General features: G+C 41.5%; 1 protein-coding gene across 5 annotated transcripts in view; it reads right to left on the reverse strand.

Annotated features, from left to right (window-relative positions):
• The window catches only part of LOC125297284 (zinc finger protein 501-like), a 39148-nt gene extending 27683 nt beyond the window's left edge, over positions 1-11465 (reverse strand). For all 5 annotated transcript variants that reach the window (XM_048247562.1, XM_048247560.1, XM_048247561.1 and 2 more), the window contains exons 1-2: positions 11123-11465; positions 5678-5818 (exon numbers count right to left, since the gene is read on the reverse strand). In XM_048247562.1, the coding sequence (XP_048103519.1) occupies positions 5678-5816 (139 nt within the window). In that variant the 5' untranslated portion in view covers positions 5817-5818; positions 11123-11465. The remainder of the gene's footprint in view (positions 1-5677; positions 5819-11122) is intronic.
• Between the last annotated feature and the right edge of the window lie 2828 nt (positions 11466-14293).

Consider the following 14293-nt stretch of genomic DNA (forward strand, 5'->3'; position numbering starts at 1 on the left):
AAATAAAGGTACCTATAAAATAATTTGTCAAGAGTCCAGGAGCTGGGTCATTTACGTGGGTCCAGGGTACCTGGATTAGTTAATGTTGAGAAACTTGCATACTGTACTACTCCACCTGTGTTGGCCCTGAATGCAATAGTCTACCCAGGTTAACATTTCTTGCACTTTATCACAACACAAGAGCGTCTGATACCTTAGTGATTGAGTGTATGTACAACACTATATGAACACAGATTTCTTCCTAAGATAGTTTTGCTGTAGTCCAACTTCTCCAGTGTGAAATAACTAGACCAGCACCTTGGAAAATCAATGCTTTCCCAACTTTTTTGCTGACGCAAATGTAACCAGCTGAACACCACATTTGCCATTACTAGTATACTGCAAAGATGAGACGTTTAGTCTCTGTGTTTTGAGATAAAATGCAGAAGGCCGAACTTCGTTATGAGGTAGGACAACATTGTTACGGTCTTGCTTCCCATAAGCGACATAAAGGCACTTTGTGATTATCTGAAGCCAACTGAGTACTGTAGCCACCTGGAAATGTAGCTTACGTTATAACAGGTGTGGAGAGACTAATAATGTGGACGAGGAACATGAACAGTGCCTAGTAGCCTACGAATAGGTTGGCATATTTAGCGAACCGATTTGTAGCCTATCTTTAAGATACATTTATAACGAAACTCAATATCCAACCTCAATATCCAACATGACAGTAGCCAAGGCTATTTCAGTGTTTTCAAGCAGGCCTAGTTTAATATAGTTAGCTTCAGACAATCCCAAGTAGGCTAGCTTATATTGGTCACAGACGCGGTAAAATAGGCTACAAGTTTGACGTGCTGCGTAGCGCTCAATAAAACGAAATAGTCAGGGCTAATTGTATTTCACCAGATACATATTCCATCTAAATCCAGTGTAAAATATAGGCCATCTATTTCGCACTGACGACTTAAATTCTCCCTTTGCCATACGTGTTTAGACAGTGTTATACGAAGATTCTAAGAGACATTCACCTAGAAATTAACAGCTGTTCGGAATGTGATTATTACGTCACCCGGAACTTTTTCGCAAGCCGGAACTTATTGTTCATGACAGCGCCATTAGCACTAACGTTGGCAGACGCGCTAGCATGGTCAGAGTTCTTAGTAGTAGCAGGCATAGTGGTAGTAATCCTGTTCCGACGTTGCTTCTCCATTCCAGCAAAAAAGAAAAAGGTTCTAAAACTTCAAAGATAAAAAATACAGGGGTGTAACTATGTGTGAAAATATTTTTATATAAAAAATTGATAGAAACACCAGGGAGCTCTCTCCACCTGCGTCTTGTTCACTCACATGCTCAACCGGAAGTCCGATACATTGTTTAATTATTGGGTACTTATTAATTGGGTGCATTGCATGGCCGGAGGTCAGCAGGCTTGAGTGAGTCAGCGGCTAGGCGCCGGTGTCTCAGCCCTGATGAGATGACACTGGCAGCCTCAGGCGTCTTAGCTTCCCATGACAGCCTCCCGTCGGACCTTGAGGACCCTGAGGACCCCGGTGAGCCAGCTCCTTTAGATCCATCAGACAGAGCTGTGATGGCAAGGGCTGCAGATCGCGCCAAGTTCCCACCCCTGTCCTCTGCCACGGGGGCTTCTGTCTTTGACAGGGGTCCGTGCCGACGCAAGTCTGAAGGCCTTCCAGTCCTGCCTGATTTTACAACTGAGCTGCACTCTTCCTGGAAGGCCCCGGGCTCAAGCCCACTGCCCAAAACACAGCTGGCTTCCTTGGCTGGGGCTGGAACCTGGGGGCTGGCGGCAGCTCCTGTGGTGGGGCCTACCTTTGCAATGCTGGCAGGGGCAACAGCTAGGGCTGGCAGGAGCAGCAGCTAGGGCTGGCAGGAGCAGCAGCTAGGGCTGGCAGGGATGCAGTTCATCTGAACAAGTGCTGAAGGGCAACGTGTTCTGCAGCTGGATGCAGGCTGTGTTCCAGGCTGGTGGCTTGCTGCCCTAGACCTGCAGGAGGGTGTACCTCTGGGCCAGCGGAGTTCAAGGGAAACTGTGACCACGGATGCCTCCAGCCTGGGCTGGGGAGCCATGTGGCAGGGCTGTCCAGTACAAGATCTGTGGGAATCCACGTGGCAGGGGGCTCACGTGAATCTGCTGGAGCTTGAGGCTGTGCGGCGATGTATTTCCTACCACGTCTGCAGGCAGGGGATGTCCTGGTTCGGAAAGACAGCTCGACGGTGGTGTCGTACATCAACCACCAGGGGGGATACATTTTGTGTCCCTCCATCAGAGGGCTTACAAACTCCTTCTGTGGGCTAATGCGCAAAACCTATCCTTGCAGGCAGTCTATCTGCCAGGAGAGGACAATGTGGCAGCAGACCTTCTGTCCAGAGGGGGGCCAAGACCAGGAGAATGGTGGCTGCACCCAGACATCGTGCAGGAGAGATCTGGGCAAGGTATGGACAGGCGTCAGTACACCTGTTAGCGTCCCAGGACATGTCGCACTGCCCTCTCTGGTACTCCATGACTGGTCCCAAAAGGGCGATGGAGATAGATGCCCTTGCGAACGAGTGGCCTCAGGTCCTCCTCCGTTTCCATTACTCCCAGCAGTGCTGGCCAAGATATGGAGGTTGCGAGCTTGTGGCACCAGACTGGCCAAATCGGTCATGGATGCCAGATCTGGTGCCTCTGCTTGCGGGGTCTCAGTGGTGTCTTCCCCTCAGGCGGGATATGTTAACACAGGGTTGCGGACAGCTCTGCCACCTGAACCCAGGCCTGTTCAGACTGCATGTTTGGCCACTACACGGCGCCAGCCAGGCAGTCTGGACCAAAATGTTTGACAACCTTGCAGGCAGCAAGGGCACCCTCCACCAGGGCCCTTTATGCTGGTAGGTGGGAGAGGTTTGTTCGCTGGTGTCATCCCAGGGGTGTTGACCCAGTCTTGTGTGGCGTGCCTGTTTTCTTGTCTTTCCTTCAGTCTCTTTTGGAAGATGGTCTGAAGGAATCTACCTTGAGGGGATATGTGGCAGCTATATCAGATGGCCACGATGCTTTGAATGGGTTGTCAGTGGGCTCGCAGCTTCTTGTTAGCCATTTCCTCAGAGGAGTGCGGAGGCTATGTCCATCGCGTTCCCGTATGGTCCCTTCCTGGGATATACAGATTGTGTTGGAAGCGATGTCATAGCCTCCCTTTGAACCATTGTATGAGGTGGATTTGGAGTTCCTTAAGCTTAAAAGATAATTCCGGTATTTAGCATTTTGAGTCCCTCTTCTGGTTTGTTTTGGATGAACTAGAGTGGCGGACACCAAAATTTTGACGATGGGTCTTGTCTTGACTTTCTGACTCGTTTTGAAGCCTTTGACTGTTTCAGAGTGGCTGGCTATGGACACGGACAAACGTCCTTAAAACAACCTTTAACGTTCATTTTTAAAACATGTGCAACTCACCGAGTGGTTAGTGATGTTCATTGAAAAGTAGCATAGCGAAACAGTTTCTGTTGTGTTTTATTTGCCATTTTGTAAAATCCTGTTGATTTCTGTTGGAAGACTCATTGCTCCTTGATATCACTGCGCTACCGGAAACGGAAAGGGGATCTGTTTACATTTGGATGTAGTATTTCCCTCGCGAGACCTTCTTTTACTGTCTATGCTTTAGACTCAAATATTGAGCGGAAGTTTATACGTGGTTGTGAGGTATCTGAAAAAAATAGTTCCACAAGCAAATAACATGGATTGAAATCATACATTGTGCCGATATATTTCATTTTAATTCTCAACAAACACCACTAACCACTCGGTGAGTTGCACAGTTTTGAAAACGAACGTTAAGGGTTGTTTTAAGGAGTCACTCATGAATATCAATCTCATATGTGGAAGAACACATAACTGAAACATCAAGACAAAAGTTACTCATGAATATAAATATCATAATGGTCATCTCATATGTGGAAGAACACATAACTGAAACATCAGGACATAAGTTACTCATGATTATCAATATCTGTGCTGAGTCCAAAACTAATCACAATGTAGGCCAGTGCATCTGCTGTTTAAAGGGGAACTTGGCAACTATTTCAACATAATAAACCCGTTTAGAAATCATTTGGATGGTTAAATGACCTCTTCCGGTGCAAATGGTGACTTTCCCCGCTGCCCCTAGCGTCCCCAGGCTGAAAACCAACCTTGCAACATTGAGACTACCGTCCCGAAAAGAGAAGTTAGAAACAAGAAACTCGTTTTAAATCGTGTTTCTTACCTTGTAACATCCACATTGTTCTGCCGAACTTATGCTAACTGTTTCTCTAGCTTGTAAACAAATCCATGTGCTTTATCGTTACCTTTTTCCACAGTTTGAAATAGCATAATTTCAATTTCACAATTTCTCCAGCAGAGGGGGAAACATAGCTAATCCTGCCAAGTTTCCCTTTAAGTTATTTAACTTCACTTGATTTCCATATTATAGCCTATTAGTGATCTGCGATTGTGGAAATAATGGATAAGGCTAATAATTAATCTGTAATCGATAATCTTGATTACAATTTTGATCAAAAACACAAAATAATCTTGATTATGAATTTTCCATTATGCAATAACTAGAATTAAACTATCAGTCCCTCCAGGATTTCGCGATGTTGCGATCGCAACAATTAACGCAAATTCAGCAAATCCTCGTGAATTCTGGGCGACCTCGCAATTTTATCCAAACACTGCAACTTTTTCACAAATTTGGCCAATCATCATGGTTTCCCCGTGAAATTTCACCTACCACAACAGTCCCTCACTTCTGCAGACACCAGAGACTTGTTCACTCCTCTGCAGTTTTGATGATAATAAATAGAAGGCTAACGTTAATGATCTGCTTTACTTGCATCTATAACCTGGTGTTGCTAACCTGCCTAGGCTATGAAAGTAAGTTAATTAAGGCCTACTTGGTTTACTGAGATTTGAGTAGGCTATAATATGCAACCCATTGGCAAACGTTTACACCTGGAGATGTCCTTTTAGCTCGTGTCATGTTTGCTAGCTTGTGGGCTCAGTTTGTGTAGTGCTAACAAAATCATAGAAATTAATAACATTGTAAGACATTTACCTCTTCTATGATCCAAGAATGATTTCATACGAGTTATTAGTAATTATGCAAGTCACAGAATATGAATTATTAAAAAGATATGAACTTAATATGAATTATAACATATGTGAATGTATTGAAACATATGACATGATGCCATCTCTTTAGGGGGCTGTCTTTTTTGGACAGTTCTACAAATGGTTATAGGCTACTGCTTTGTGAATTACCCCAGTAAAAATATTTACTCAAATAACGGAGGCCTACTTTGATTTTCTGTAACCCTTACTATTTACCTTTACTTATCCTTTTTAATAAGCATCAAGATCAGTGCAATTTTGGTCGTACTAACCTTAATTACCCTCAATTAAAAAATGATTAAAAAAAAAAAAAAAAAAAATGCAACTATTTTTGCAATTTTCACTACCTCTCGCAATGTCTTCGCAAAAAACAGCTAAAAACACTGCAACTTCCATCGCAATTTTTTAGAAAAGTTGTCGCGAAATCAGGCATTTTAGATCGCAACAATCACAAAAAATCATCGCAAAATCCTGGAGGGACTGAACTATACTCAAATTTAGCATAAATTCACTGAGTGAGCTCTGTGTGTGTGTGTGTGTGTGATCTCTTACGGCTCTTGGATTGTTCTGCATCTGTGTTGTTCTCTCTGTTCCTCCCTCGTTGTTCCTGTGTTCTACAGCAGTCCACCAGCACCACTGATACCCTCTTCAACTGGACCAGAGACTCGGGGTCTGTAGGGGACAGGTCCATTTCTGTAGGGACATGACAGAGACACATAAGAATAGAACATCATGGAACAATTAATGTATTCTAGAATAGTGGTGGTAGTGGAGTGGTTAAGGGGCTGGGCTAGCATGCAGTAGCCTGAAAACTTGAGGGTTCAATTCCCAGCCCTCACCATGGTGCCTTTGAGCAAGGCACTTAACCCCAAGTTGCTCTGGGATCAGCGTAGTCCTTTGCAATGTAATTGACATGTGTAAGGCACTTAACCCCAAGTTGCTCTGGGATCAGCGTGGTCCTTTGTAATATAAGTATAAGCAACAACAGCGGCGCTATGCCTGAAACACACATGCATACCTAAATCCTCATGTCATGGCCGGGATTCTAATTATAGTCGGGCCTCAGATTCGGACAAATAAAGGCCAGTAATAATTGTCTACATTGTTTCGATTTAACTCAATAGCTCCTCTATTTTATATTGTTGGTTGGTTTAATATTGTTGCCAATGGAAAGTCGTTGTCCTACACCATAGGTCTCCAACACATCGCTCTCAAGCTACCAGTCGCTTGCCACCCCCTTCTGAGGCTGAAGCAGTAGCCTATTTAAACACAATTGTTGCTGCGAGGCATTCCAGCCTACGAATTTTATAAAAAAGTAAATCATGCATAATTAAAAAAACATTAATTTAGGCTATCGTAGACCTATTTGGCCATACGCAATAAGGTTTCCATTACAGGACAGTGCACGTTCCATGAATGAATGAATTATCTCACAATAAGCGGATGGAAATCCCGACAAACCTTCAACTACATCAAACTTAATAGTGAACCATCAAATACCCCACAGATTTCAGTGGCCATCAGTCCCAACATTTAGTAATATAATCAAACATATATGGCAAGGTATAAAGCATAGATGACGAGGCATTGCAATAATGTTTACAGAGATACACTGTAAAGTGGGCTGCAAAGATTATGCAGACTGTTACTAGGGCCCTATGATTTCCGTGATGCGGAAAACGCTGACGGAATCACGGAATCTACACATGTTAAATAAACAGCGTTTTTTTACTTTCTTCTCTTTTATTTCAGTTTACTTTAAAACTAAACCTTTTTAAACTTTTAAACTAAACCGAAATGTAAATCGGTCGAAAGACATTGTTAAATGTGTTACGTAGCCTATTAATCATATCTCGAAAATCCACGTGTGTTCGTTGAGTTTGTTGATTGGTGCGTGACAAAGAAAATAAGTGATCCCGACAATGGTGGCAAAACACTACACTGCTTGACTGCTAGATAACGGGGCTAAACAATACCCAATGACCTGACTCGCAAATACATGTAGTGACCATAGAAATTAAAAGGGCAACTTAAGAACAAAGCTAAATCCACTGCGAATTACTCCATTCAAGACAATGACAAAATCAGAAGATTGTTGAAATGTGTGCTGAAGCTGACATACCACTATGCAGGGCTCTACACTAACATTTTTTTCCAGGAGCACTTGTGCACCCAAGTTAAAAAAAATCTAGGAGCACAGACAAAAATGTGGGCGCACAGTCACTTCTGTACTTAACTTACACATAATCTAACATTACACTGCAGCTAACAGTTAAACATGCCAGTGCACCAATTGCGAATATTAAAAATGACTGACAACATTTAGGCTACAGGAAACAGGATTTTAAAGATCAGTGCCTACTTTATTTTTAGTCTGTTCTATGTTCCTACATTTTGTTAATGTAAAATAATATAATACATTGCCATATTTGCATTTAGCCTGTATATCAAGTATCCTGCCAAATGTAGGCTCATTTATTTATTTGTGAATCCATCTGTAGCTAATCCAAATATGCCCATGGTGACCTATCTGACTGCATACTGCCTAATAATACTACTAAAACAGTCTATTTTCTCTTCCACAAAACCCAACATAGGCTATCAAGGATATATATATTTTTTATCCTTTTTTTTTTTTTTTTTTAAATATCTGCACTGATGGGGGCAGTAGGCAAACGTTAGGCCTACTTTCGTTTTGCACTTCAGCTTGTATTCGTGTAAACAAACAAGCATCGTGGAAGCCTGGAGTTGTCAGTAGCGTTCTACCTTTGAATAAAATGGGAGTATTACGGGGAGGCTACTTTTTGTGCCTGTTCGCTACAGCTATATTTTGCATATTGCAGCCAATACATCAACTGGGCTAAAAGGCATGTTAGGTTACCTTTCCTTCTCTCACTGCATTCTCAGAATCTCATCCTGTTCCTCCTATATCCGATGAATTCGGTGGATAGAAGAACTAATTTCTTCAATCTTTGCATCTTGGCTGGCTAGTCTAACTTTCCGCTTTTTCTGCGCTCTCTTGGATTTGATAGAAGCGACTACTAGCGAGTCACAACGCGAAACTGCTAACGTTGATGGGAGTTGTAGTTTTTATGCTGCATTCGCGACGTGATTCTATGGTTTGCACATGTTTCTCGATGTTGCGGTGTATTTTGTAGACTCGCACGCCATCATTTTTACTCGCATGTGCTAGTGAAATGGGCACTGTAGAGCCCTGCTATGTCAGTTTCTTGAAACATTTCAAGCAGTCCCATTCCCAGACGTGAATGTCAGCAGCCTCAAGCAGACGCGCAGACTGACCATTCAAAAAGTGCTGCAATAGATTCTCACTGATGACTGAGAGAGCGCAACACCAAGCCCCTTACCATCATGTAGCCATATTTCAATGGAGATGTGTGCTAACGATGGTAGGCTAAATGTTCTAGAAAGCAACACATATTTAAAATGAAACATGAATCTACAAAAAAGTAGCCTACTTTTATGTATTGGAAAATTTTGAGTCAAAGTGCCCTTTTATTGAGATCTAAACTTGCAGCCTAGTTATGGCCATGTAGCCCTTGGCCCTAACTGTTGTTTTTGCGCAGAGATTTGTTGAATATTTGGCTAAATAAATATAAATAATAAATTGGCTTTGCTGAATATTTAAAAAGGTGAATTGTGTCTGTCATTGTTTTTTTTATATATAGGTGGACACACAAAATGGTAAGCTCTGCTTTCAAGTTTATCCAGTGTAGGCAGCGTGTCATAAGGTATGTTAAAACCACTTGCCATGGAAATGTCAGGTCATGGACAACGACATTTGCAAGCAACCTAATATATACAGTGTGTTCCCAAATGCTGAGGAAATTTGACATCTTCCCCCTTAACACACAATAGTTTTAAACATGTTACATGTGCCGGTGTTGAAATGTTGAGATTCCCAGCGCTAGTAGGCCTTTTTACAGCAACTATGCGCTAACCGGCTACCCCAGTCAGAGCAGCTAGCGCTAACATACGGAGATATTGTTGTCATGTCATTATGTTTTTCGTAACACAATGTGAAATAAAGTTTTCACCTACAACTTTGCTGATAACGTTTCATTAGGCTACGTCCTCTGTCCTCTTTCATGTGCGCACGTGAAACTTTTATGTTTTATTAAGTCCCATTGTACCGAATTTTGGTTGCAGTTTCACCAGAAGTCCACTGGGGGCGATCACCATGAGTGAAAAATGAATGGGAGTCAATGGAGCTAGACGGCTAAATTTGACTCTTTCACCTTGATTGTCGTTGACAAATCTCAGATTTGATTGTAGTTTGTATAACTTCAACATGGGTTATAGGTCAAAAGTTGAATGAACGAGTACTTATGCCCTTTTGACTTCTTACAGGTTGGGTCGTTGTTGCCCATAGCATTGTGCTAATGAATGACGTCATTGACATGTTTGAAAAGCTTTTTAGAACAATTAGGTGACTTTAAAAAATATAATACTCAACCAAGTGTATTTTCTTTGCTTCCCCTTTCAAATACAATATTCAAATTACTTGCAAAAAAATTATATTCCGATTGAGTGGATTTTGAGGGGTACAGCCAGACTTTCTAATGAGGAGACACAGCCCCATGCAGTCATTTTAGTGCGGTGTGCGGGTGATAGCGAGAAGTTTTAGAAAAGTCCTGGGCTTCCAATGTTCCGCGACACACACACACACACTCACTCCGAGTCCACTGTGCCCACCCCACAGAAGCTTGACATCATAATATTAGCCTATTTCAGTATAGCTAAAGAAAATTACTTGTCTGATCGTCAAAACCCCACCAGAGATGTTAGGCTTTAAATATAGGCTAATAATCAGGCTGCAATTATCTCAAATAATTTCTGAATATCCTAAAGTGCGTCGTCTCCACAGCAAATATGTGTCCTAATAATTTCTATCTTAGCGACTAGGATAGTGAAATGATTTCACTAGCTATACATTTATTAATTTTGCAAAACTGTAAAACACAATTAAAGTTTCTTTCAGCTTATCCATGATTTTTTTGAATGTGTAAATCGCATAGAATATGTAGGCCTCAACCGTAGACCTACACACTTGATCGCTATCACATAGCTGAAACCATGCTACGGTTCTTACAGTAACTGACTCACGTCCACGTTGATCTCTATAACTGTTAATATTTAGTAGCCTATATTCGAACCTACCCTTTTTTTGCTATTTGACTCATAATTTCACATACATAAATATAAATAATGTCAGACAGCGAATTAGTAATTATTTAAAAATATATATAATAATTCTTAAAAATCTATGCTGCAGCACCCCCTTTCCCGCCGCCCTTGGATGTTACCCAGGAGACGCACTGTAAAATTACTTTTAGGCCTAAGATCAATACTTTTCAAGATACAGCCAGTTTTACAGGGGGAGGGGGGTGTCGATTTTGTTCGGTCTCTTTTTTGTCAAAGTTCACAAGCCCATAGCACAAGAACTAAACTGTCATAGAAATGTTTAATAAAGTTATCATTGCTTACATTATATAGGCCTATGCATATCAGTTTGAGCAAGCTGTAAATAGAGTGTTCCAGAGAATGCAGGATGTCCTTGTGAAGAGACGAAGACGGGAAGACACCCCAAGTGTGGTGGAACTGATAACAGATAAAGAGGAACTGACGAGCACTGACAGGAAAATAACAGGTTATGAAACTGATGACTTTTGCTATTCTGAGATGAACTGTCTATGGGGTTTCTATGCCAACCTCATCTAACACGATGTGATGTGGGCTATAATGATAAAACATGAACACTTCGAAGTGTAGGCCTATGCTTCTAGGCTAGATAAATGGCCATTAATGTCAAGTGAAGCACCCGATTTGGTTCCCCATGCAATTCGTGTTTCCCCAACATATGCAACATGTGCAAATACTAAGCTAACTTATGCAACATCCTGACTTTGCTATAATGAGGCTACCATTTCGTCACATTGACGAATCCTTTCATGCTTCATCTTCGTATCGGGAACCTACCTTTCAAATGACAACCACGGTGTTCTTGGTTACTCTCTTCTTCCTCCTCCGCCGCCGTTGTTGTTGTTGCACTGGGCTAAGTGTGGAGTTGACTTAATTTGTTAAATCTTCTTTCGTTTCCCAGTTAAATTAAAACGGGACCATGCGCCAAATGTCCACTTCCTCTTATGCTAGACGTCAAATATCAAATCGTGAGCGGAAGCGACATTACCAAGGAAATAACAAACAACGTAGGCCCTAGCAATAAGTGACTTTCTTGTGCAGGGACGAAGTCGCATTATTGTAATGATATGACTTTCTACCGAGCCCGTCCACGGATCACTCCCGCCGTCCGCAAGCGATATTATTTTCTCCAGGATGGTCGGGGAAGGTACCGCCTTTTTCGTCTCTGATTGGCTAGAAGGGGTCTCGCCCAATTGGTTATTTGATTTGGCCGTGAAACGTCATGTAACGGTCATGGCAAGTGCTCGGCTAGTCCATAGACATAATATACATATGGGCTAGTCTGTTTTGATCGTCTTTACAATAGTCAGGGGCATAGACATAATATACATAGACGCCGCATCCTATCCAGTATTAGGCTAATATATAACCCCTCAACATGTGTTCTAGCCAGGTTGTCAGCTTAGAAAATGATTTTTTGCCCATTTTTAACACAATATTCTTAAAAGTGGTAAAAGCGGATTTTTTCCCCCAAAGTGCTTTCATTTTCTTCCATACTGTAATTTTGGGCAAATGTGCACTATAATCCCATTTATGTGAAAATGTGCAATATAATCCCACTTATGTGCAAATGTGCAATATAATCCCACTTATGTGCAAACATGATTATTTGGTTGTCAACCTGATTTTGTTTTGTGTGTGTGTGTGTGATTTTAAGCAATTTCAGGCCAATGTGTTGGTTTCCTGCTCAACACGACATTCACGCCAATATGTTGAATATCTCCACAAGGACCATATACATAGCAATGAGTAGGCCTAGGCCTATATGGGATATCTGCTGAAGTATCAGAGTGAGCATGTATTGTAGGCTACAGTGTAACAGACAACAGAACTAGAACATAAAAAAAAAAAAAACAATCTTTACCTAAAGAGAACCAGTTTTTAAAGTGACTATAGTATCAGCTTGGAAACGTAACATAGTAGCCTATTCCAAAACCTCTATCAATCAGTACCCCTATCAATGGAATGAGTCAAGCCAAGTTTAAAGCTTGTAGGTTTAAAGCTTGTAGGGAGAGACGTTATAATTCTTTAATGTCAAGGCAGAAATGTAGAGCTGTAGATGGTGGTCTATATGTTTCTCAACCTTTTTCAGACCAAGGAGTACTTAAAACCAATTTAAAAAAATCACGGACCACCTAGCTAAAAAAAAAACAGTAGACCTACTTCAACAGTATATTACACGATAGACCTACTCACTGAACCACCTTGCTTATTGTCTTTGCACCTTGCTTATTGTGTCAGAGGATTCATATGATTTAAACTGGCGTATTACATAGGTAGTGTTGCAGAACTGTTTGGATTTACATACAAAGTTCAATATTGCAAACAACTCTATATTATATTTTACCACGTCGGCTTGTGGACCCCCAGTGGTCCCCGGACCAAACTTTGAGAAACACTGGTCTATGCTATTTGACTTCATTACTGTACTAGTTTGTAACACAAATTATATTTCATTGACATATCACTATAGTTATTAATTCCATCCTAACATAACTGCTCTCTCACTTCTTTTGGATTAGGGGTTAGTAACTAGTTAGTAGTGATAACTAGTCTTGCTGATCCTAGCACTTACCACCTGACTAACTCACTCTTGATTGTTTAAAAAACAGCACTCACTGATGCACTAATTGTACTAGAGCTTTTTTAAATTGTCCTATAATTGTTGAGAGAATTGCTTTAAAAAGCTTAAACTGTTAACCATGTTGTTAGTCGCTTTGGTTAAAAATGCGTCAGCCAAATGTAATGTCATGTCATAACTATAGTCAAATGGCAAAGGTGTGTTTTTCCCCATCCAAGCAGTGACACTCAGGTAGGCAGCCAACATAAGGCATCCAGGGACCATGTCTATGGAGTCAGAACAACGGCAAAAAGATTGTGTGCCCGTGAAAAGATATTCTCATGTGTAATAGAGTTTTGTCTTCGAGAATATGATTTTCACAAGTGTAGAACCGTTTTGTAACTGTATAATTAATTTGTCTGTGTGCAAAAAAAATGCGTACCTGCAGAAATATTTTTAGTTTGAATGTGTGTGGAACAGCTTTATAGCTACAGGCACGGGAGAAGTGTGACATCTATCTTTCGTGTGCAAACTGGATCTACGAAGCTACAAAACTTTTTTACAGACACAAATTTTGGCAGTGTTTTGTCGTCGTTTCTGAAGTGCCAATCAACACATTCTGGCACTGCTTGACAGTTTCTGCAGAGCCAATCAAACATTGCATCGCCTACTGACTGGCCAATCAGGGGACGTCCTGCGTTACATCTCTCGACCAGGGTTGGCAGCAAAGATTCTAGAACAGAGCTGGTCGACAGGCACACAGCTAGCGAACTTAGGTCTTAAAGGAAAATTCCGGTTTTTAGCACTTTAAGGCCCTTTTCTGGTTTGTTTTGGATGAACTAGAGTGGTGGACACCGAAATTTTGACGATTGGTCCGGTCTCGACTTTTCTGACTCGTTTTGAATTGCCTTTGACTTCTCAGGGTGGCTGACAATGGGCATACTGTAGTAAGCTACTCAAACATGTCCTAAACAACCCTTAACGTTCGTTTTGAAAACTGTGCAACTCATCGAGTGGTTAGTGGTGTTCGTTGATGTTCCAAAACAAGTAGCGTGAAATACAGTTTCTGTCGACTTTTATTTGGCATTTTGTAAAATCCCATTGATTTTTGTTGGAAGACTCATTGCACGTTGATATTACTGCGCCATCGTCTATGCTTCAGGCTCACAATTGAGCGGAAGTTTATACGCGGTTGTGAGGTGTCTGAAAAAATAGTTCCACAATAGCAAATAAGACGGCTGGAAATCATACATTGCGCCGATATATTTGATTTTAATAATCAACAAACAATTCGCTGACTCTCTTCCTTAACCTGACTCGCCCGATGAAGTTCCGCTCCACTCATCCATCTGGGATCGCTCCATTGGAGAGTTGTTTCAGAAGCCTGG

Source organism: Alosa alosa, chromosome 7 (genome assembly GCF_017589495.1).
Source record: "Alosa alosa isolate M-15738 ecotype Scorff River chromosome 7, AALO_Geno_1.1, whole genome shotgun sequence".
Taxonomy (NCBI): domain Eukaryota; kingdom Metazoa; phylum Chordata; class Actinopteri; order Clupeiformes; family Clupeidae; genus Alosa; species Alosa alosa.